General features: G+C 35.8%; 2 protein-coding genes across 2 annotated transcripts in view; one reads left to right on the top strand and one right to left on the bottom strand.

Moving 5' to 3' along the window:
• The window catches only part of LOC120625278 (N-alpha-acetyltransferase 15, NatA auxiliary subunit), a 140,858-nt gene that overhangs the window by 12,012 nt on the left and 102,050 nt on the right, over positions 1 to 26,796 (top strand). The gene's annotated exons all lie outside the window — the stretch shown is intronic.
• Positions 444 to 15,992, bottom strand: LOC120625277. The gene is made up of 2 exons (XM_039892294.1): positions 15,767 to 15,992; positions 444 to 4,215 (listed from the first exon to the last, which is right to left on the bottom strand). Exon 2 carries the CDS (start codon positions 4,213 to 4,215, stop codon positions 907 to 909), a length of 3,309 nt encoding a protein of 1,102 aa, XP_039748228.1. The 5' UTR covers positions 15,767 to 15,992; the 3' UTR covers positions 444 to 906.

Raw genomic sequence — 26,796 nt, 5'->3', positions numbered from 1 at the left:
AAGAATAAAAAAACAACTGGATGTAATACCGGTTCTTATTCAGATTTGAAATTCTAATTGTCTATAATAACAACATCTAGTTTTGGTACACTTGTTTGGTGTTTGGTGACCTGATTTTTTTACGAACTTTATATCGCGTTTCTGCAGTGTACATGCCTGCGCATTTTTCTTTATCAGTTAATTTGTATGAATTATACATGATCATACAATGTTATTTAAATTATAAAAATTCATTAATTTGTATGTTACATAAGGACAGGTAATGGAGTGCTAATGATTTTAAGTGTTTAGTTTAGTTAATAATCTCTGTGTAATATTATGCAGGTGTTTTCACGAGCAATTTAAGCGCAATCGTGTTTTGTTTAAACAATTAAAAACTTAATGCAATTTATATTTATTTATTCAACTAGGGGTTTTTAATTAAACAACAGCTTGTTATATTAAACATTTTTAATTTTATTTCTTATATCAAATCTTTTGTTTATAAATGTCATACAAAAAATCACAATCGCTTGCCATCGTTTATACAATTTAAAAGTAACAATCAGTTAAACATATCATTCCATTTGCAACAATTTTCACATACATGCCCACAAACAGTATCACATCTAATGAGTTCAATACTGACATACATGAATAAATTACTTATATCTAGGCTTGCACCACAGTCTCTTAACAATAATAATTTAATAAATAGTTCCTCTAAAAACTTGTTAGCGTTCGCTGGTTTCATAACAACAGTCGCACTTCACTGCATTTTTATAATGCGTTTTAAATATTATGGCAATGCGGGCTGCCCGCTAGTCTTTTCATTCTAATACTACTTAGGACACTTTAACATCACATTTGCTTTGTATTTACACGTATCGTCGCTTACCGCGTACTGTTCAGACTAGAGCTTTGGTTTCACCGTCCGTATCCCGGCGTTCTGTACCTCTCTCGGGCGGCCTGCGCTGCCTGGGGCGTTAGGAAATAAACGTGCGCGCCTTCCCCGGGTAGTCTGTACGAGACAAAAGACCCTGGTCGACCTTCCCCTGCCGTGTTCACCGGCCCTATCCACTCTGCGTCAGGATTCACAGACGGTAGAGGCCTCCTGTAATTCACAGCCGTGTCCCCGCCCAATGAAGGCCTATTCAGGTCATACTGCTCTCCAGTATACTGAGGCCTTTGTGCTTGCGATTGTATCCTGTACTGTTGTGCTGTCCTGTAACCAGGGTTCGGTATCGGTATGAACTCGCTGTCAGGGTTTATTTCCGGTCGTGGGAATCTATCGTTGACCACCGTGTCGTGTAACAGTGATGGTGCTTTCGGTGGTTGAACCAGTTCTGAATTGGGTGAACCTTGGTAAATAGATTCACTGTAGGGGTTGATAGTTGGCCGGGGAAGGCGATCGTTTACATTCGTGTCCTTATGCAGAGATGGTGGGTTTGGATTCTGTGAATCGACGATCTCGTAGTCATACTGCAGATTTATATTATTGTTAATCGGCGTCTTTACTGATTCAAGAGGAGGTGTAACAGCAAGGCCATTGACATCATGGGTTCCATCCTCAAGCTTTTGACCAAATACGTCGAAAGAGTTCTTTGTAATATCATCAATGTATTTTTCATCTTGTTTGGTATAGTAGCCATGACTGATCGGATTAGGTGTAGTATTTGGATGTTTGTTGGTGTGATGCGCAGGTTTGCCGGTCTGGGCTGGAATATAATTCCCATTAGTTTTGGGAGTTGGCTCCTTGTTATAAACAGAGTCTTCGTAGTCTTCGTCTCTTGTTTTCGTTTTTGGATAATACCTTGATGATGTTGGATTTTCCGTTGTTACATGCGCATTCTCGACAAGGTATTGCTGATGATATCCCGATGCAACTGTAGGAGTGATAGCATTGAATTCGTTCTCTAGATTAAATGGTTTACTGTAACTCACCATTGGCCTAAATGGTTCGGGGTCTAATTTAGGTGCTCTGAACGTTAGTTTCTCCGGGCGGTGCTGTGTGTCGTAACTGAATTCATATACTGGCCGGGAGGTTATGGCTTTCGGTTTAGTCGAGTGTGGTCTGTGTGAATGCGCCTTTGGCCTCTTTGTCGTGTATAATTCAATCGTCTGTTGAATATCTGCAATTTGTTGGTAGAATGCATTAGGGCGCTGTTTTATTTGTTGCACGTATACGTTCTGTTGCTTTGGTTTTTGTACACTGAAATATTCTTGTGTTAGCGTTCTAGGACCTTGTTTTTGTGGCCACAAAAACAGAGCGTCCGCTTGGTCAATAGATCCATAAGCAACATCAACGGACGGCGAGAATCCAGATTGTGTGTTCACATTTTGATTTTGAGCATAAGGTCGCTGACTAGGTACAGTTTTATAATAATTTCTGCCATCGAAATATGGGTCAGGAGCTGGAGAACTTTTCGGTTGTTCATCGAAGAAATAGAAGGAAGCTATCGCGTCTTCATTTGGTTTACGGTTGTACACGGGTTGTAATTTAGTTGTGGGAACTTCATCGTTTTGAGTGTTAGAGTAATAAGCCCTCAGCGGTACCGATGTAGATGTTATATCGTTGGTATATTCGTTATTAGCCTTTTGTGGTACTTTGTAAACAATGTAGGGCTTTTCAGTAGTTGTAGGATTTTTGTTATCGTAAACTGTTTCTGGATAATCGTAAAATACCGAAACTGAAATAGGTTTTGATGTTAATTTTGTTCTTGTTTTGTACACTGGTTTTTCGGTTTTTGGCTTCGTGGTAATCTCATCCGGAAGATTGTGGACTCTGACTGGATTTCTTGGTGATATTGACTGTATTCGCTGAGGCTTTCTGTATTTAGGAGCTGTTACTACTTCTACTGGTGGCGTCGATGTTGTTGTGGGAGTTTCAGTTGTCCACGCTTCTGTTGTTGTAGGCCTTGTTTTGTATTTACCTCTATAACCCACGGTTGAGGGTTGTTTAGTCGTAACTTTTGACCTCATATGAGTTGTAGACGTCGGCCTTGTTTTAACAGTTGTAGTTTTTTCTTCAAGGGGTGCAAAGAAATCGGGCGGCGGTGGTAATATTATCCCAGGTACGAGAGGTCCAGCCGGTACGTTGCTGTGGTAGTTAGTGTGATAAGAAAAATTGTATGGCGGCGGATAGTAGATCGAAGGGTCGTCTTCGTCGTAAAGATCGGTCTGGTTGCTGGGTGGTGGTAGAAATGCCGCGCCCGGTGGAAAGCCTTCTGGAAAAGAGCCGTTTATGGATCCTGGGTATGGGTATGCTCCTTCGCTCGCATTCCCGGGTAGGAATGGGAACGGAGGATCTGGCATCGGCGCTCCCCCGGAAGTAGAGTTTCTCTGATTATCACCCGAGGGGTAGGGCGCTCCCTGTGGGAAAAAGAATGACGGAGGAGGTACAGGGCCTTCGCCTTCTCCTGTAGGGTAGGGTGGGTAAAGGGGCGCAGGGATACTGCCGTTAGGCGTAAGGAAGACGAGCGGGCCGTCGTCGGAGAGTCGAACTGGAAAGGGCGGTGGTATTTTGGGTTTCTGTGGTAATTTTACTTGCCTTCTAGGCGCCTCATAGTTATCGATCGGTGGCCACGGCCTGTTTTCCGTTTCTTTTGTACGTTCTGGGAATGAGCCTCCTTTGAGAACTAACAAATGATCTTCCGCGAGCCATATTTCGTCTTTCTTTAGTCCCCCTAGACTTTGAAGATTATCTTTCGATCTTGTCTCTGAATTCGGCTCGTAACTCAAAATCCCAGGTCGTTTAGGTGCTTTAGAAAAAATTTCATTCTGTATCAGTCCGTATTTGCCTTCGGCCACTTGATCGGATAACGTTTTTTTATCTTCGTCAACGTCTTTCGTTTTTCCGGCGTCCTTCCCCTCGCCAGCGCTCGACATGAGCATGCCGTCGTCCCAGATTCCTTGATTCCATCCGACGGTGCCGCCCGATAGTTCGGGCACTATCACTCCTGCAAATTTTCCACTTTCAGTTTTTGCATCTGAATTAATGGAGTTTTTATAATTGCCGTGGTCTTTTTCGGGTTTGATTTTCATGTGGCCCCCAATTAAACGTCTAATCATCCGTTGCGACTCCGCGGGGTCAGAGTCGGGTTTCGCGGCGAGGGAGCGCTGATCTCGCACGAACGACTCGGGCGGCAGCACGTAGGTGGGCACAAGGACGCTGGCGCGAACGATGCACGCCCATGCCAGCGCTAGCGTAAGCACTGACGTCGCCCCTCTCACCATCTGAAAGTTTAGAAAACATCACTTCTTAGTTATATTGCACAGTTGACACAATTCTATATTATCACATGCACAGTTAATGAACTCATCTCAGATAGCGATTATTTCTTTGTTATTCGGTCACGCTGCTTTGTCGGTCATGAGCGCGCGAATTAAAGTGAAAGGACGCGAGATAAAACGCTCGGACAGTGGTTTAGTACTGGCGGGCCGCGCGCTACCACCCGCCTTTTATCAATTCGTACAGAGTGACCACCTCCGATCTAGCTGGCATTGAGAATCAAGCGTTTAATTTGGAAATTAGCAAGTAATGATCAAAAGGCAGGAAGGCCGCGTGGCCTGCGACAAAATCGACTGTAGGTTTTTTAATTCGAGACTGCGTTACTTAATAATTCTTTTGTTTCTGCATGTAACGTTTCGTTGCTTTAGAGTTGTGAAGGTTGTTTGGTGTGCCAGGGGAAAGCATATATAAATTTGAACGTTAGATTTATAACTTCCATTTTTATAACAAATCATTGTATTTTAACCTTTTATTGGCTATGACTTGTAATTTTACATTTAGGTTAGTACCGGTTAGTTATTTGCCGAAATAAATTCTCTCAAAGGTGATCGAGAATCAAGTAGCATTTCGTTTTGTATAAAACGAGATTCATTAAAATGCAACATTTATTATTTCGTAGCCTTATCCGGCGTGCCTAGGGCCCCGTGAAAGGTGTGGCCACCTGATTTGATTTTATAGTCGATAAAATAAACGTGCACCGGTCGATAATAGTGCAGCGAAATGTTGCATTGAATCCAAATAACATGTACCTGTGATTGCAAAATATTTTTATCGATGCAAATTAGTTTCCAAATCCATTATATTTAAAGTCATTATAACGTTTTCCATGGCCTTGTAAAATCAATTTATGTAATAATAAATAAGTATGCTTTTTAATTTCTCTAGCTAAATGATTTTCTTAATTTTGGGTATGATTGAAATGAAATTTGGTAAAGATTATTTTAGTTCTTACAGATATTGGTCTCGTGAATTATTAAATGGAATATTGTTGGACTTTGTTCTACTCAAAGCGAGTACTTAAGTATCGGCTGCTTAGATATCTGAGTCATATTTACGTATCTTGGATGACCTTCACTGATTCAATGATTGAGTTTTCGGTATGTCATGCAAACTATTAATTCCTTGGGTAATATGTATATAAAATATGATTTCATCAATACTCCGTCAGTTAACAATAAAGTTCAAAGCGAATGTTTTATAAAGTTTGACATTTGTGGGACTCATCTTGAATGCATCCTTTCGTTTATGTTACTCGTTTACCTTCGCAAAGCTCTCAATTGTTACCAACAAAAGTAACACGTCCTTAAGGACAGATTTAAGTTTAGTATGCGTTAAAAATACTGTCAATGTAATTATTCGACATGGGTGTTTGAAACTGAGACAGACGCCTGGCCTCGCTTCGCAAGGTGCCCGATTTTGTTTTGCGGTCACACCGGAACGTGAAATGATTTAGTAAGCCTTAAGATTGTCACATCGTTTTTGGTTCTAATTTAACTTGGGTTCGAACTTCAATAGATTCACAGTATATTTAGACCAAGTAAACAATACTTGGTCTAAACTTTATTTTATTACCCTGGAAAACCCTGGAGTTTTTTATATACCTTTTTGGATTTTGGATGAGAATAAATATTTTTATTTGTCGTCATTATTTTTATCGATTTTCTATTTATTATATTTTTATTGTATTTTTACAATATATAATGATGCAATATCGTGAACATGAATTCCACAAACACACATCTCGTGCAGACTTTCTTTGTTTTCTCTAGCGGTGTTGGGAAACTCATCTATTGTTGATGATTTGTATTCAGTGCCATACATTGTCAACTCGGCAACTTTCCATTGGTCTTTGTTCGTAAACCGTCCGTCAGGATACGCTGAACACAGTTGCAGATGTTTCGACGCTGTTAAAGTGAATCCAAATCAAACCGTAGCAATGTACGCTTTATTATCCCGAGCGATAAGAATTGCTAATAATAGTTACTCAGTTTGTTACCAATACGGTTTCTAACAGGATCTGAACGATATTCTGTATCGAGTCGTTGGATAGACGTTTTAAGTGGCAATTTACGTAATTACATCCAGCCGTCGGTATTAAAGCTAAAACTACTTGTAATTGTATATCGATCTCCTTGAATTTGCGGAACAGTGTTCACATATTAAAGTACCTACCAATCCACCACTCTATGCACTAGCAGATGCCGTGAAATCGTCCGCGAGTTTCTGTTGTGTGTTCCTTTCATTAAGATATTTTATTTTGGTAGAAAAGGAGCAATACCCAAAATGCATGACTGTATTTATGAAGAAAAAATAAATAATACATCCAAACTTGATTTGATAGACACTGCAATTTTTTTGTTGTAAACTAAAGGCTGTTCGTTGTATGTCGGAAACTGCTATATTTATATATATTGCTTTTAATAGGTTGTTTGGAATTTTTGTATCATTATTGCTTTGCTCGCGGCCATTCTTGTTATGAGTTAATAGCACTGGTTACGAAATATCTAGCTGCATTTAGTTTGTAACTTCTAGGACATTTCTATGTCCTTAAAGTTATGTGTAAGTACATTCAGTTAGCACTACAAGTTGTACATGTGATTAAGCTATAAAGTTCGCATTCATTAGAATTTATGTTTCCTTATTGTCTTAAGTGCAGATCATTTGATAGAGTATTATCATGACTAATGCTAATAAGTTAAAAAGCATTTATCTAAAAGCTCCATGTTAATATAAATTACTTTGGTAACTTAACAAAAGAATTTGTTGGAGCACGTGTCACAATTATATCATCAGTGTAATCTGTGTCTTTCGTAACCGTAGCAAATCAATTATTATTGGGATTCAGTCAATGCGAGATAATCCACGGAGTAATGTTCCGTAACATTTATTGGAATTCAAGAATTTATTTATCTTCACTTGCATGTGTGGTATGGTTTGGCTAAATCTTGCAAGTGAGTTTTGAATGAAAACCCGTTATAAAAAAAGTGCTAATTCTTTTATACATGCTAAGAAGCTAGGGAAACAAAAGAAGAATAGAAATACAAAGATAATAGTAGTATATAAAAGGAGGTCTTATAACTTAGTAGCAATATCTGCCACAATTAAACTAACTCTTATAAAACTCTAAACCTAGTTAAATTGGCAAGCATAATAATATTGCTATTCTTTTTCACAAGGAACCTTGCGAAAAGATTTAAATATTTGAGAATGTAGAGCGAAATTAATAGTTCCGTCGTGTTTAATATTGCAAAGTATGAATGCGATGACAAAACTATACTTGGTGTCCAAGGTCGTATTATGATTTTCGATTCATTTAACTTGTAGATGATTTTGGACTTGTTAGATAGGTCTCGATACGCAGATGGTCATCTTTGATTTAACTAATCGGTCATCTCTGAATAAATTTAAATCTGGTTTTTTAGTAACATAATTGTTATAATCGCTATCATCATGATTATAGTTTATGGGCGAGTTTCCGAATGAGCAAAATTAAAAAATACCAAAGTATTCGTGTTAAAATCATGCTTTGTCTAAGCAGTTTGCCAAGCCGTTTTTATTGCTAGAAAATTATTGTTCGAAAAGGTTGTCTAGCATTATAAACTTAATGATGTCCATTTTCCAGCGCGTGCCTGCCTGTCGGATTACCAACTGTTGTATTCTGATTCAAAACGATTTCTTGTTCGTTATTCCTAATGGGTTTTACTTCAATGCAGAAAGCAATCGTATTGAAGAGATGTTGATCAATGCCGATCACGATCTGTTGAAGATATATTTAGAAGAGAGTGCTTAAGAACTATACGAGTGTGATACTCTCTTTCTGCTCTCGAGTAAGCGAGGGTCGGATAACGGTGTTGATGTATGGACACGTACGAAACCGAGGATCTGGAATACATATCTGGCTTCCATATTCCCCTATAAAGTTACTTACGTTAAATACAATACAATAAAATTACAGACAGTCTCAACTACACGCTAGTTGCATACTATAATTACGACGATACGATATTTAAGAAGAAGATCGCCAAGTGATAATTTAATTGTCGTTAACATGTCGTTATCGATTACTGTTAATTTGTAATTAATTTAGATTTTTTTCAATTTGTTGATGGCTTTTTGTGTGTGTTATTGGATATAAGCCGGCGTTACTTTGCGGATTGAACTTTATTTTATTACGACATACATATTATGAAAATTAAGCCTAATTTTCTATACTCCGCGAAAAGTAGGAGAATTTGAACCTATGGTGTAATTTATAGTTTCTTCATTCTTAATACTCCACACCAAACAGATCTTCGGTGACATCTCCTGAGGATGCTCCGGTTTCGGAGCGAAATGTGCGTAGAGGGTACATTGCCGAAGATCTGTTTGGCTATTTTTTGCTTTAAAAGGTTTCTGTTTGTTTTGTTTACTAGGCCTTTATCCATATTACTCAATGACTTGCATATTGATTGACAAAAACAAATCTTAAAGAATGTCAGGGCTTAAATTATGCCTGTCATAGCTTGGTCAAGGCAAAGCCTCCTTAACAACCAGTTTAAGATTGTTAGTTTTGCACTGCACCTTAAACATGACTGTTTATAGTTTATGCTTACTTTGATTCAAATATCCATGGTAATATTTTTTTCTTCGTATTATTCAAAAAGAGTATTGTTTTATAAAATCACAACATATGACTCTTCGAACCAACGTATTAATAGCATATATATGTGTTTATAAACTGAAATGTATGTAAATATTTACATATAAAAGGATAATAAGCTGCTCTCTTATAACAATTACAGGAGATACCACGATGTTGTTAGTTGTATTAACTGCAGCGCCATCTAACAAACCAACAATATTTGTTATTAGAAAGTTTGATTGTGGTCTCTTTTACTCATGTTATCCTAGTACTTATGTCTTTTGGTAGGTATCGCTACTATCGAGAAGTTTGCTGCTATCTAACTTCTTATATCTTATAGTTCATCTTAATTTTGTGTTCTGACCTTATGGTGCACAGATAAATGCTATGATTTTACAAAAAAAAAGAAACACAACATTACATGGCCCCATACTCTTATAATGCCCCTATAAGATTTGCAGATAATTTTGAAATTAAGGTTTTTTTCTTATCGCATGACCTTGTGTTATAATGTGGGAATTGTAGAAACAAGTTGATATTAAGTACAATTTTGTTGTCCCGACGCGTAAACGGCGTTGAGGCAATGTTTTACTTTATTTACTCGTAATAATTTTTGCCGTGTTTAGCAATATCGTATTATTGCGTACACATTTCCAATAATGCCGTAGTACTTCGGGCACCGGTGGTTTTTTATATTATTATTTTTATGATTTTTTCTAAATCTCTATTTTTCATATAATTTTATGATATAATTCTGAACAGCCCTCGAAATGTATTTAATCAACTTCTGAATAATATGAAGTCAGTGGATTTATTAATTAAAATAAATATGAATTGAGTATTTAACCTTGATCAGCTATGTGTTTAAAACAGATAAGAATCAGTTCCAGAATTTTTTTCAAAGATGTTTCGTTTGTAGTGTAGATTTGTAGGATTACGAGTCTACAAATCTTATATTATACGATCTGTAACCCATTCCTTCAACACAGTAGACTTCTTTGACAATAAGATAGACAGACAGCATATACTTTTATGTTCCTTAAATGTTGCGTTATATGTTACATATATATTTAATATTAAATATTAAATATTAACATTTATGACATTATAGTGTAAAATATGCTTTAAATATAAAAATAAAAAAATACGTGCGATGCCCATTTTGGTGGTTGAAAAGGAAGCGTTTCATGCGTATTTAGGTAAGGAACCCTACAATTTTTCGGTTCAAAGATTCGTGACTGACTATAACACGGTTGTGTTCGAGTTCTGAGCACGCGCCGGTTCGGGGCCACGAACCGAAGCATTTCGAACTATGCCTATACTATACTCTCTGTCAAACGTTCCATTGTTGGCGGATTTATGATTTATTATAACTCCGCTACCTTTGAAAACCCAAGGTTGCCAGCCATTGTGCAAGCATTTCGTATCGGCATGCCGCATAATCAATTATTCGTAGCTTAATTATTACGGTTTTATTGGTCGTTAGGACTCTAGTATCGAGCAGTTTCTTATTAACATCATCTTCGACTATTAATAAACACTGCAGGGCACGGGCCTCTGGGCATAGGATCATACAAGCTTCAAGAACTTAGACCACCCACGCCTTGCGAAAAATTTACCACGTTTTTTTAAATATTATTTGTTAACTTGTTGTAAGTTTGCAGGCTTTAACCATTATTATCTTATTTATATCTGATAGTAGTAATTTTGAGTTTAGGCGGTGTTACCCTATTCTTAGTAAAATCTGCACCGACCTGATAAGATATCTTTGGGACTCCTCAAAAAAGCATTATATTCAGTAAAACAAGATACTTTTAAACCGTTAGTTAACATAACACTGATTCATGATTATAAGTCCTATTATTAAACCCTTTTTCCGCAAAGTTGTACTAGATATTTTAATACACGTAACATGCGGTAAAGTTTAAGAGTTTTAGAGATAATAAAAGTAGAGTAGACCACGGAGGCGTTTACAAAATTCATTTTCCTTATTAAGACTACCTAATATTTTTAGATGACATTACGATATGAACTGCGATGACCTTACAGCCTTTAAGTGGAAAGTTCCTGGTTTTATTTCCGATTGAACTAGTTTGGGAAATTTTAATTTTGAAATTAACAGTATTCCTGGAAAGAGTGGAAGAAAAAAATCCTATTCTAGAGTAGACCTTGTTTTATTATCACATTTGGTGGTTGGTGATTATCCAAATAGTAAAAAAAATAAACGAATACATATTATGAAAAGGCAAAACCAACGTTATAACGAGTCACGTCCGGGTGTTTCAATTTACCGAGCGGTTTAAATTATGTGAAAAGTACGTAAATTCATTTCTACGCGGATGTCGTAACATCAATTACTGGCAGACGACATGAGAGCAAACAACTTAGTATTACACGGGAGATTACACACAACAACAACAAATGTGACCACCGGCGGCATTACGAAACAAAGAATCAAGAAAGTTGCGAGAACTGACAAAAGAAAAGAAAGCGTAGATTCATTAGGGGCTCATAACACGTAGTATGTACATACTTTATTTTAAGTATCGCAAAAGATTCCTATTTTCATTCCTTGGCAAGTTATCCCTTGGAAATCGCATTGCGCCTATAGCAATAATTGGCGAAATTGACATTTCTAGCTCATCGTGATATTTAGCAAATAGTGGTATGTTCTTGGTCGTTCTTTTTCCTCCTTTTCCTGAATAACTTAACTAAGAGCCGTTCATTTTTACTTGTCTTTAATCAATAATCGCAGTGTTTGTATCTTCTTCGTACAAGCACTCATCTTGTTTGTCCTAAAATTGTGGTCACGAGTGTGCTTTGTATAGTATCAGAAAACTACCAGGGCTCAGGTGATATGCATTAAAGATGCAGTAAGAAAGCGTGCTAACCGTGGTATGCCAGTTATTTAAACCCATATATATATATGTATATTATATATAATATAATCAACACATATAATCGTTTTTTATGCTGGATCGTACCGGAACTCTTAATTAGTTTTGTAGTACGAACCAAACTCTACGCATGCATCAGATCTGTGCAAATCAAGAAATCATACATTCCCAAATTGACCCGAATCCCATAATTCAACTGAGGACTTGCTATTTAAAGCTCATACCGCGCCGCAAAACCATTGTAGGTCGTGCATATTTTAATTATTTTATTAAACCTATCATAAAAAATAAAACCTTACATGTCAACTTCACATGAACATTTTAATTTTATATTGAAACAAATTCACCACATTGCATAACCAATTAACCTCATTATTTTTTGTTGCAGGTAAGATTTTGCATGGAAGCCAACCACGTAAGTACGCGTTTCGTATCGAGATAGTTTCAATCGGATGGAGATGGGAAGCGCTATGGAGTAAACGGCCAATTAGATGATTATGTTCCAGATAACGGCTATTAGTTTTATATTGTTTAATATGAGTCTCTTGTGCAATGGGTTTCAAAATTTTTCCGCCGCTCTTGGCGCTACCTTTTGGTGGTTTTCGGAGCGTGGCGGATAATAGGCAACCTTAGATTGCGCCCGAGTCCTTCGCTAGTGCTAGGAAAGCTCTTTTAAAAAGCGAATTTTGAAATTACAGTCCAATTATTCGGGGTGCCATTATCTGATTGTAACGAACTGCCAGTAATTATTCTCAAGGTGGCACGTTTTATGTGCATACATGAAATATCGCGACAAATAACTCGAACGGCTAGCTGGTAATGATTTGCGAACGCAATATCTGGGAACTTTGCTATTGTTTGATATGAACAAGACCAATAATAATTTTGCAATATTTGTTCTCTCTGAAAATCTGATTGAGACGTTGGTAGTGTATCATTTATGAAGCAAGCCCAATATTTGAACAAACTTTCAAGCACCGTAAACACCGGTCCAAATCGTCCTAATATTGTGTCACAAAAACTGGTCCATGCGTCTGGTGACGCAAGCGTCGGTGCCTATTTAACCCAAAGGACAGGCCTTGCATCACTGCATTGAATATATTATTTTCGTAAATATTTTTGCTGCCGGCTATTAATTTTCTTAAATATTTGGATATACATTTAGTTATCCATTTATAATTAAGGTAATTGCACCTCGAAAAGGAAGTAATAAAAATTATCCAAAATATATTTATGTTCGTCACGATACATAAGCCGGATTCGCTTTTTATCCGCGTATACGAGAGGTGACGTAAGCTCGAGTTTGTACTATCATCGTATTGAAATGCTTCGATACGAGATCGGAACATTGTTAAGTAATTGACGCGTTAATATTTACACACTCCAGGGATGAGTGCAGCATGTCAATGGATGACGATTGTGGTTTAAAATAACTTATTCGTAGCTCCGTTGATCTCACCCAGTTTAAAATAAAATCAAGGAATGTTATTAATAACTTCCGTAGAAATGACGTGTTTAACTTCGATCTGATTCACAGGTTGACGTTGAGACGTCTAGACAGAGCATTGATGTGGATAGTTGAAAGGTTATTCGAAGCAGGTGATTCGTTGTGTCATCGCAACCTTACTTGGGAATGCGGCATTCTTATAACCTAGAAGTGCACAATTTTCTTAATGCCAGCCTTTATTTAGCTCCGTACGGTATGCAATAAAACAGGTTTCACAGCTAATGGCATTTGATGGTAGCCTTCAATATTCCAATAGTAGGCATACTGTAACATTGAATTTCTCCATAAAGAGACGCGATTGTCTTTTGTTTTTCAATAGAATATATTATATTGGCGTAAGAAGTATTTCGAAATTCATCTTAGAAATCTTTGGACCGGATATGATTACTTATTTATAAGAATCAGTATTGTATTAAATTCTTATCGAAATCATCGTATTATATTATATCGTGTGCTGGTTGGTTATAAGAAATATAGTTTTATTTATAATCTTAATTGCATTCATGTATATCTCGGCAGTTGGTCTTAATAATAACACGGCTAACAATCTCATTTATCTCGGCAAGGTGTTATTTAGTTTGACCGTTGAGATTATGATCTATCATTCTATGTTGTGGTTATATCACTATTAAAGCAGTTAACTAGTTTTGTGCGGTCCGGGAAATACAAAAATATCTCACGTTTGTTTCAAACATCCGCCTTCGTAATTGTTGTTTCTCATACATTTTTAAGAATTGCCGCAAAGAATCGAATAACGATTTATCTATAAAGTAATTTCGCAACACTTCCTTTAGCTACACCTTGACTAATCTCAGTCTCGATATTACCAATGTCCGTACAGGCGGGTATGAAACAGTGTGTGTTGATTATTTACGGTCTTATGTCATCATCGCTGATACAACTCCATGCATTGGTTTGCGCTACTTTCATCTCCTGTACTTAATCTTTATCAATGTTTACTACTTCATGATTGAATAGTACTATTTACTTTTATCGATACTTCATTGTATATTGGTTTCTTGGAAATTCCTGATATAATTTTCGATAACGTTGAACTCGATTTTTAATCGCATATGAATTTGTTTTGTATTTGCGCTGTTTTCATCAGATTTTTATCGATGACGGTGTGGTTTGCATATTCAATATTGAAAATCTAATCTGATTTGTAGTTAAGAAAAATAAGTGTTTATGTTTACAGTTACATGCAAGTTAATGACGTAACATTCAAATTACGACCTGCCGATGCAGAATGAAGTATAAATAGTCACGTAATAAATTGATGAGACGACGAATTAGTATTTCTCACGCGTAAAATCAGAGTCACAACTCCCGTTATGCGGATGTATCAAGTTTTGGTAAAGAACTGAATATATTATCAGGGTTTTTTTCACTATTATTTATTCTGTACATATTTTCGTTATCCGTCATTGGTTATACCCGATGTGATTATCACATGTCGTGCTAACTTAATTTCGATGTTTACTTTGGCTATTACAGCTTATGAAGTTTCAATCAAACCACCATCATGTATAATCACGAATCCATTAAGCGATGATCATTATTTTGTTTTTGTACTGTGACACGTTTCTTACGAGCTTATTATGAATGTACATTGCGAAATTGCACAGTTTAAAGCCAATATATTTATTCGCTAAACATCTCTGTGTTTATTATGTTACGACGTTCGAAGTAGTGATGTGTGGGTCGCTATCACTATTATGCATTGCTTTAAACCAGCGCTCAAAGCCAAACCCACTGCGGAGGCTTTAATACGTAAATCACGTTCGCATAAATAACTAAATTTTCCGATATTGATATTTGTTCACTGAATATTTTGCCTAGACACGTAACAATTCACTCCGAACTCTTTTGTTTACATTTTCTCACAGGTGTTTCTTTGGACGCCTGTCATTGAGTCTTGTGGCTGGCTCTGTGAAACTCGAAATTTAATATTTGTTTCGCTATAATACTGTGTGCATTGTATTCTGGAGTCACTAGAATACTAATTGTTAGTGTGCCTCCGGCGTTTTCGTCCGTGAGATCTGGGTCGGAAATTAACTTTTTTTAATTTGACTTTTGTTTTGCTTCGGCCCTATTTGCCTCGTTACCGAATACATGCACGATTACTTCTTACGACATGATGAGGATGTGAAAAAGCGAAATCTTTCATACCCTTATTTATTTTGTATGAAATATTAATTATATTAATTTTAGTTATGTTTTGCTTTAGTCCTATTTGCTGCGTTACCTTTACTAATCCACGATTAAATTATTTATAACGACTTGCTGAGAATGTTAAAAAGCGGGCTCACAACTACACGTTTTTTTGTAAACACCAAGAGTGAACGCTTTTTTGATTCTTGATCCTTTTTTTAATATCAAACTGGAGATCGAAATAGATTATTAGGATGTATTATGTTATTTGTATATAAGATCACTATTGTAGTTTGTAGGTAAAAACACAAGCTTACATTTAAGTTAATGGTAGAGGCTGCGATTGCTTAAAAAAATCACTTCTGGTACACTCTTCAGCACATATCACGATGTGGGTAAAGTCACTTGGTTCACTATCACTGACGCTCAGTCACTGGCACATGCCGGGTACAAATGTCCAAATGTTTGTTGAGCTCGTGGTCGCAGGGTCACAGGCGGTGGTGGGGTGCGCGTGTGGTCGGCAGGTCGCGCGGCGCATGAGTGCCGCCGGTGGTAGGGGCGCGAGCGTAAATACGTCGCCGTAGGCGCGTGCGCATGTCACGCACACAGGCGTACGCGCGACACATACACTACCACTCGGTATACCCGATGGTATACTGTCTCGATTTGTAGTAGAGTTCGGAAATATTTATTGAAAACAAATATTGTGTCATAGTCAGTCTGACTAAGTACAAACACCTAACGATTGGAAATAGAGAAAATACATTTTGAAAATCCATCTTTAAGCGGATGAATCGGGAGACGAAAAATTTTACAATATGAAAACGTAACTTATGGGTTTAACGTATCCTGTTTGTACATGTGTTCAGCCGTTTTAACGAAATTTTCGCAATCCGAAATCCAAAGCATCCAAAACTTAAATACTGATCTATATGTGTCTACATTTCACAGTCACATCCAACTTTACCCAAAAAAATAATAGCTAAATACTGAAAACTTTTTTCTTTATAACTTAAAGTTACGGTACCTAACATAAGTTTTGTCAAAAGAATATGAGGCATTAATTTTAAATAAGGCTAATCTACAAAATTGTATTTTCTTTCAAAAATGTATATAAAAAATACATACCGAAATAAATTAGTGGCATCAAGAATTCGTCATATCGTCTGCGCAAAGAATATACTTACCTAAATAAATCCTTTGTGAAAGGATTGAAAAAAGGTTTATTTTTACTCTTAATACTCTTGATGAATTTCCCGATGACAGGACTACTGGTTGCTGGGTCTGCTTTCATTTGCACACCAGAATTATAAAAATGTTGTTTGACTGTGACTTGGAACGAGTAACTTAGCGTAAGGTGTTTTTTTTTAAATATTTTTTTAATAACTAACATTTTTAAATTTGTTAACTTATTTTTAAATATTTTTTTAATAACTAACATTTTTAAATTTGTTAACTTAATACTTGTATTTTTTTTGTTAGTTTCATTTTGTTAGAACAGGTGTTTGTGTTTCTGTCCGTACCGTACCTCATTTGTCTACCTAACATTATTTTATTGACTTTTGCGCTCTAAGCAAGATTGAGTAATATTTTGTAATTGGTGTGAAGATGACAACATTACGGTCATGCGTTAGAAATTTATGTGTATCCGGTTTTTATATTTGCGAAAGTAGATATTTATGTGATTTGGTTTCATTCATTTTCGTTACGGTTTATTTAACGCATTTAATAAGTAAATTTGTCTTTGTTGTTATATTGTCTCATTAAACGCTTTCTCAGGCGTCTAAATAATTAACAGATGTAGTGTTTATGGCTTACTATTGTATCAAAGTTTTTAGTTTTCCCTTTATAGAAAACATAACTTCAAAAGCTCAACGATGAATCCGGACAAGGTCTATTTCGTTTAGTTGAGGCGTTCCTATGGCCAGTTGTCAGCTACATGATACTATATTTCGGTGGTACTACTCGGCATTGCCAGTGTAGGTTACATGCTAAGCTATTCAGATTAATAATTGGGTGCTATCAAGGCATTATAAATTTTCAACCTGAAATACATAGCAAAGGTTTGAAGCTCGGCTTAATATTTAAAGCATTATTACTTGAAAATCACGATTTAATATGGCACACCTTGACGTTCCCAAAATAGGGATTAAAGTTCTGAAAAAAAAAAGCTTCAACAATATTAAAAGAAATCTGCTTTAAGTAGTGGTAGTGAGGGACCGGGAATTTTAAAATGAAAACCTGAGCGCTGTTATTCTGCCGAAACCAATTATTTATTTACTGTCAGACCAAGCAACTTAAATAGAAGCCTGAAATATCTCAAACCGTTGGTGTATGCGAGAAGCCTAAACCGGACCAGTGTCATCGACTTCGTGGCGTCCTCGGAAGGTCGCGGCATGGCCGATTTGCATAACATCAAAATCTTTATTTTTCTTATATTTTTTCCACCGAGTGGTATTTAATCATGCCAACATCGAGGCATCCCGGATCTTTTGCATTTTGTTTTTAGAATAACTATAATTGTTATTTACTAGGAATGTAGATAGATTGGTATTTAATATTTTCCACTTAGTTTCATATTATGAATGTCTATTATAATTACCTATACATACTATGATGTCATCGGTCATCACATATTTTTGTATGTACGCATTTAAGGAGATTCGTGTTTTATTTTGTGCCTTATTTCGAATATAATTATTTTGGGTTTTCAAACTCGTACGTGACTTGTCATTTTCCTATGCTTTTCCAACATTTCAATTTAAATGCACAGTTATTATTTTAATCGCACTTAATTAGTCTATTTTTTATATTCAAATTGGAGAGGTTTAAACGCTTATCTAGTTATCTACCTACCAGAGATAGTTGAAAAGTTTCTGTAGGTTTTTTTTAAAGTTCGCTTGAGACGTTTTACCTATTTATTACAGGTATAATTGTGAACTTATTTACACAAAATAGTTAGTTTTTGTTTAAATAAGTTCACAATTAGGTTTCTCTCATGACTAAATTTAAAATTAATTTCAAAGTAAACGAAAGTAGCTCTATATTGGACAATCTAAATTTAATAGTCGCTTTTTTTTTTTTTTTTTTTTTTAGCAATTTTGAGTATTCTCATATATTGCAAAAAATTACTTGGACCAATAAATTCCGATCTCTATATTAGGTGCGGCGTTTCGGAACTGCGCAAATATTTATATTATTCGCTATTGAACAATCTAGATTGTTCGTTTGTTATTGATAGGTATTCTAATTTTTTCTAACAAAACGAGTTCACAAGGAAAATTTATCCTGTTTTTTTACCCGCCTGTTGAAACTTGCACGCTTAAGTGATTAGCAAAGCCTCACAAAAGGAACGAAACTTGCATTGTGAGCGTTTTTTGGATGTGATTTTTATGGCTGTTCTATAGCATATGTATCTATATATTATAACTTAATTGTATCACTGTTTGCACTATTCCGTTTTCTCTACCATAAAGGGTTGTCGCGATGTTGTAGATCGCTTAAAGCGATAAGACCGCCTTTGCGCGTCTTATATATATATATATTTTTATTGTTTTGATATTTCTTGTTTTCGCTTTTAATTTGTGCAACAAAGACTTTATCTATCTATCTATCTATCGTATTAAAGCGTAAGGCTGTACCGCCCGAGTTATTTATTTCTACTTCATTTGTTAATTCCTGATAAATCATTATCGACCCATTACCGGCAGTAAATTGCACGGGTTTCCTCTCAAAATGCAAACGGTTTGAGCCGTAGTCACGCTGGTCCAGTGTGCGAATTGGTGGACTTCATAGAGAACATAATTGAAAACTCTCCGGCGTGCAGGTTTCCTTCCGATGTTCTCCTCCACCGCTAAAGTCATATTTAATTTATCAAAACGCATTTATATCCAAAAATATTGAGGTACGTGCCGGGGAAAGATCTCGGTTCCTCCGAGTCCGAAAGGAAAGCTGTAGCAATCACCGCTATTTTCAGAGGTTTTTGGCCCTACTAAATACAATGAAATTAATAATAGCAGTGCCCTGTGTTGATGGGATACCAGAGTACAGTTGTCGCCGCCCCGCCTCTGCCCGCAGGCGTCGTACGACTAAGAAAATATAACAAAGAAAGGGCAGTAGCGCCCTTCGTGCTTCTATCCATCTACTGCAAGCAGCAAACCGTCTGCCCAGCCAGATGATTAATTTAATTGGCAAATACTGGATTAAGAACATATCGAATCCTCATTCTGCCATTATTGTATGCAGTGCATTTTGTCCAAGAACAGTGAAAACGCCCCGCGCACGTCTCACTTTACACTCGTGGAATGTAGCTAGCTCAATTATTTCTTCCCATTTTCCCATTTTATGGTGAACGCTTAGAACATTACAGATAAAATAATTACCAACGTCAACTGCTCAATGGTATGAAGTTACTAACCGTTTCTTCGAGAAACCGTTCTAAAGTGCAGTGGTTTTTGATGCTTTAATATAAGTCGTGTACAGTGGCGTGCACGGGCTTCTGACCGGGGTATGCATACAATGAGAAGATTGACAAAAATAACAAAAATCCTCCTATTATACCAGTTATATATTTTAGGGTACGCAGTGCTTTTGTGTAAATGTACGAAGTGCACGCCACTGGTCGTGTACACGGTTTCTGTACGTTTCTTATTCTGTGTGGGCAAACCCTTCCGTTGGGAGACAGTTTTAGTCCAGCAGTGGACTGTTGTAGGCTATAGATTGAATATAACTAATTATAAAGTTCAAGTGGGTACAATTCCCAAAACAAAAATCCGCCGAAAAGCCCACCGCATTCCGCGACATCGCGACGCTCGGTTGTTCCGCCTGCCCATTTCGTAACTCGACCTTACCATTTATGGCCTTGTTGTTACCATGCCGTTAAACTTAAAAGTATCACGAAAATTTCGAGCATCTCGTGATAAGAACAAGTTAAAAAAACTTAGTTAGTTGTCTGTTTTGCCGAAATTTTACAGTTTCTCATTTTCCAGTTCATACAGAACAAGCGTATGGAACTATAAATTAAAAAAATGGAGTTTTACTTAAATGGATGGGTTTTAGTGCATCTTATCAAAATAGGATTTAACTCCGTTTTTAGTTGAACCAAAGTATTTACGTGGATTCAGACAATTCTCGGTAAAATTTGATAACGAGGTAACAAATAGTTAAGAACATCAATCAATCATCAACAAGTCATCTTAGTATCCATAAAACAAATTACGCTTTCTTTGGGGCTAGATGGGGATGTGTGTATTGTCATAAAAACTTATTAATGAATAAATAAATAGTTAAGACCGGTGATGGGTTGATATGATGATATATAGGATGATCTGAATGACTGCTAACATTCACAGGCACCCCAAAAAGTAATACAATGAATTCACCCGATTCCGCAATGTGATAATTTACATACATTTTACTCTATACATTTATTTCTACTTGGGGCAGCAGATTGGCATTTATGTTACCGTTCGTTTCATTTAATTATGTAACTTATTTACTTTAAAAGTAATGTAAGCAAAGGCACCATTGAAATATGTAAGAACCAGAATCTAAGGACCTATAAATGGAAACGTGGAGGTATTTAAATAATTTAATCGCTATGAAAATCAAGGTGTCCAATAAAGGTGCTTCGCTTCGCGGTAAGGATCACGGAATCGTGCGCAGGCGCCGCTCAATGCGTGGCATCTGCTCGCCTGCGGCTTGAGTTATGCAATTTGACTTTTTTATTCGACAAAATGTAAGCACTTTACTCTACTGCTATCTCACCGGTAGTTATTACCCTTAGTACTAGATTTGCTCACTCGCAGTCGAGAAGTCGTTTTACAAAATTCCAAATACTTGTACATCTGAGTAAAATCGATCTCATTCATATTTTATTAAAGCTGCCAAAGCAGAACGTTTCTAGAATAAAATCAGAAGGTACACGATTTCTGACAGTAAAACGAGTGACACTAGGCCGTCAAAATGGTTTAAATGAAAGATTTAGTTGGTTAACTTTTTGGCTGCTTTTTTTTTAAGTCTGATATTAAAATAAATTAAGTAATTGAAGCATCTTCTACGATTTATCGTCGTTCCTCCGACGAACTTCGAACTTATGTAAAGTTAGTTACGTTTTGACTAAAAAATACATCGTGGTATCTAATATAAAGCCAATTTGAAGCAAAGAGGGTCTACATACTTATTACCTCTGTATCCTGTAATATCTGACTCATGGTACCCATTAATTCGTGCAGTATTTAAAAGGTGGATATTTAAGTAAGATTCCAAAGTGTAAACTAATTGTGTTAATTAATATTACAAATCATACTAAATTGCTAGACGCAAACTTCCTTTCCTATTGTAGAAGAATATTTAGATGAGTCTCCCATAGTGCTTCGGGTCTTACTGATGATTCTAGGAGGGGGTAAAGCAGCGCCAACAACCGAACTATTTTTGATTCGAGTCAGCATTTGAACCCAGGATGTCTTTATCCGTTTTCGTACCTGCCTATTACTCGACCGACGATACCTACAATTACAATAAACGGACAGAGTGATTAATTTTATCTCAATTTCGTGACATCGATCTCTGAAGTATTTTGACTACCTGATAGGAAAACGGTGGCAAATAATTGATAGTATTTTTTTTGATTGCAATTTTTTTTATTAGCTAAAAGTATATTTATCATTGTAGCCGTAGATTATATAATGTCGATTAAATAATATATGTGCATAATTTAAGAACAGATTAAACTAATCATTTAAAAATAGACATCGAGAAGGTCGTCTCCGTTCAAATGAAGATAAAAATTAAATCATGTCTTTTCCATAAGAATAAAAGATGCAGTGTCGCACTTTTTGGCGCCATCCGTGTACGAAAACATTTGATTTCGATATAAAATCTATGTTATTGTTTTCAATCTACATTATTTTTTTATTAGGATCATTTAAATTTAATTTAAATTGAGTGTTGGCGACATCTATTTAAATGACTCCGCGACGTTTCCAGATTTACGATATGATATTATAGACAAAGAGGATTTGAAAACGGATTTGTTTTTTTCCTTACGGACTTTAAGGCGTCGGAGCGGCCGGCGCGAGATTCTTCAAATACTTCACGCCGCCGATATGTGCTGGTTTCAATAACTGGTTCGAGGTTTTGGGATGTAGTTATTTGTCCTAATTCCCCGATGTAGGTTACAATGTGCGTTAACGTTTGAGTCTAACTATCGAGTATAACCTTTAAAAAAGAACTTTAGTTGAACTTCGGCTTAGATAAAAAATTATTTTATTTACAATTTAATTATAATGCTGGATCAAAATTCAAAATGTCTTTATTCATGTAGGTCTATCACAGGAACTTATGAAGCGTTCATACATATATGTTTACATAACTGTAAGGGATGGTGATAACTTCATTCGCCAACTTAAACCTAAAGCTACGAGGGTTCCAAATGCGCCTTGGTCTAAGAAGAGCCGGGTAAAGTAAAGTAGATCGTAAAGTGAACATAGAAATACAGTTATGGATTGTGTGATGATCTAGTTGATGTTCCGGCAGTGTACATTGCATCAGTGTCGCGGGTTAATCTCTAAACTAAACACCCGACCTTATGAGGTAAGTTTAAGCTCAGGATGCTTAACGTAATATGCCGCTACAAAGTGACGCTATAAAATTTCCGTATAGCGAAAAAGTTTCCAACTATCACAGATATTATGCCTGGTTGGAGGCTTCGGCTGTGGCTAGTTATCATCCTACTGACAACCACGTGCCGCTAAGCGATTTAGCTTTCCTGTATGATGTTGCGTATAAACCGATTAGGGGTATGGATTTGATACAACTGTCATACCCCCTAACAGGTTAGCCCGTTACCATCTCAAACTGCATCATTGTTTAACAGCGGGTGTAATTGCAGTCAGGTCATACTTCGAGTTAATACTATGACTGATACATACACAAATCCAACCACCTAAGTAGTTAATTTTAGTTAGTTTTTTTTCAATCCGGACCATTAAAGGTATAGGTAATACCATAGAGAAGATAAAGATAAATGTCACGAGATAGAAATAAAACGAATTAAATATGACTTAGAATGATGTATGGACACATAGCGAAAAGTTAAAAAAATTGTACACCAGTACACGTACACGCCTTATAAAGTATCTTCGAAGTATTTGTACGCTATTTACCGCGTCCGTTAGGTTTTTATTGAGCCGCAAAAACTATGGAGGGTAGAGGTAAGGAGAGTCATCTGTGAATATGAAAAAGTGTCGTCAAAATGTATTAAATTAGGATGGCGCCACATTTGCATCAGGGTAACTCTTAAAAGAAGCGCCAAATATAAATATTGTTAGAGTAGGCTTGAAAAATAAACAAGGAAGTATGGAGATACAAGGAAGTAAGGTTAGGTTATATTTACCACAATATTTTGTACAACGTAAGTTGTTGAAATTCTCAATAATTAACTACTTTAGTCGATAATGACATTAAATTTTTTAACTCGGCATACTTCAATTCATCTACGATTGCTACATTCATACCATACCCTGTGCATCCACCAGCGCCATTGTGGAGGATTTTTGAACTGTTATTTAGCGCATACACTGGACACTTTTTCAACTTTTCTCCCATATAAGATGACTCTCCTTACCTCTACCTCCATAGCAAAAACTAATAAGCTTTAAGGTGAGGGCTCACTAAACTAGCATTTTACACGATTCAATAAATAAATAAATAAATAAGTAATAAATTAACTCAGTTGTGTGCACAGAGCATATTCGATCAGGGTATGCTTAAGAAGGCTGTTGATATAAAATAGATTGGCCCTTCTTAAATCCCAGTAGTAAAAATACGGGGCATATGGGGTAGGCAGTGAATTATCGCTTGGATTGCAATGCATTTTAACCGTCTGTACAAATAAAATTGTTTGAGCCCTATGGTAAAATATATGAGTATAAGGCAGACATACAAACTTATAGCGCCTCGCTTTTGACATTAATTATTGTTACTATTCGCCTTAAAAAGTATTTTTTTAACACTCAACTCTTCTCTAACTAGATACCTTTAATTCAATTGTCGACTTGTATTGAGCATTCCGATGGTTCTCATGTGCTTTTGCAATTCAGGACCTTGCTCCAAATATATTGGTTTTAACACTTGTTTAAAATGAATAATATCTTTGTCTGGAAACATGTTTTATGCAATACGCAATTAGCATGAGTCGATGAATTGGTTCTGTTTGCTTTGAATGTTTTTTTTTGATATCTCTTTCCCGTTCATGTGAAAATATATATTAAGAGTGAAAATGAAAATGAAAATTTATGAAAATGAACATTCTTTACGTGTGCAAATTAAGCTTTAATTTTTTTTTTCCACATATGCAAATTAAGTTTTAATATTCATTGCATACCATAGAGTTCAGTAAAATAACGTCTGCTTCTACACTATATTTTCACATATTACAATAGCAGATAAGTCGGAGAACTTCTGTTAACTATAAAAGCTGTTTTCATTAGATCTATATTATAATTGTAAATTATTTTTATTTATTTATTTAAACATCTTTATTGCGTAATAAAGGAGAAATTACAAATATAAATAAACAAAAAATTAAAAGCAAAAGGCGACCTTATCACTAAAAGTGATCTCTGCCCTACCTCTCTACACAACAAAACATGAGAGAGGGGAAATCGCAATTAAAATAAACAATACATAAATTTACACACTTAAGTACATACTACTAATAACTAATATAATAAATTATTAAAAGAGATAAATAAAATAAGATATAAATAAATATATATATATATATACAATAACAAATATTTATATATATTTACTATAGATACATAAGTACACATATACGAACAACAAAATTATAATGACAAATAGTGATGTCTAACACGGCTTTTGAAAATAGCTAGGAAATTATGTAAGGGAAGATTACATAATATTCATTTTTATATATATTGTTTATTATATTTTGGTTAAATTTTAGTTATAACAGTTAGACTTCTTTGGATAACATTGATTCCTAATGTACTTTCAGTCGATATCACATTGAGAACAAATCGAAATATCGAGCGAGCGAGCAACCCTATCAGCTTGGTGCTTATTCTTCGTTAGTAAGGCATCGAATGGTATTAACTCGATGTGGTTGAATTTTCATCATAAACCTAATTGATATCTCACTTCTCTCACATATATAAGAGGAATCAAAACCCTCAGGAAACAACGCTGCTCCAATAAAGGTTTTGACTCCTATCCAACTATGAGTAGTACAGTACATATTACATTTCTGATTCAGTTGAAAATCTTTTAAAAAGGTTGGTACCTCATGCCATTGTACCAAACAACAAATTTATGACCGTTTTTTTTTTTTAATTACATTTCTGATTCAGTTACTTATATCCTTAAAAAAGGTTGGTACCTCATGACATTGTACCAAACTACAAATTAATAACGTTTTTTTTCCATTTCTTAATAACATTTCTGAAACAGTTTCCCATATATTTTAAAAAGGTTTGTACCTCATGCCATTGTACCGAACAACAAACTGTTTTTGTAAGTGTCCGAATAATGAGCTAAGCAGCCAAGTATTTAATATGATTCGTTTTTACTTATGCGTAAAAAAATAGTATGATTAACTAATTATTTTTAATGGTTTTGCAGTGTAAAAACGTGTGCAAAAAGTAAAGAAGTACCTAACAAATGTACGTTTATAATGTGATGAAAACATCTCATCGGGTTATTTGATGACTTATTATTATTGTAAAGTTTAAAAGCCAGTGGGAAGTGTTAACATCGAGATTTAAAATGATATTCCATCTTCATTCTGAGCTCATCAATATTACTCTTAGGCAGGCCTCCTTTCTCATATGATTATCTCATGTGATGGAGTTTGAGCTTTGACTCAATGGCGAGTTTTTGGCGAGAATTGCTACGACAGTTATAATTGGGACAGTATAATTTTTTTTTAAATAATTATTTCACTACAAGTTAGCCCTTGGCTGCAATCTTACCTGGTGGTAAGTGATGATGCAATCTAAGATGTAGCGAGTTATTGACCTGTAAGGGAGTATGGTAGGAAAACCAATTGATAAAAGCCAATTTCCTGACTTAGAGCATATATGCAAAACTTTCTTAACAGAAAATCCAATACTAATATTGCCTGAATGGGCCGGGGAATCTACCTAGTTGAACATTTTTTCAAACATTAGTTTGGCTGGCGGCTCATGCCTGATGGAAAGCGATGATTTGGTCTATCTAGGTTGGAGCAAAGTTGAACAAAAGCTCGAGGATCAAAGTTGGTCCCTCCAAAAAGGTAACCGCAGTGTGAACCACAAGGCGACACTATATGAGCACTCTTACC

Source organism: Pararge aegeria, chromosome 7 (assembly GCF_905163445.1).
Source record: "Pararge aegeria chromosome 7, ilParAegt1.1, whole genome shotgun sequence".
NCBI lineage: Eukaryota > Metazoa > Arthropoda > Insecta > Lepidoptera > Nymphalidae > Pararge > Pararge aegeria.
Note: the sequence above shows the minus strand (reverse complement) of the source record. Positions and strands in the feature narration are given on the sequence as shown.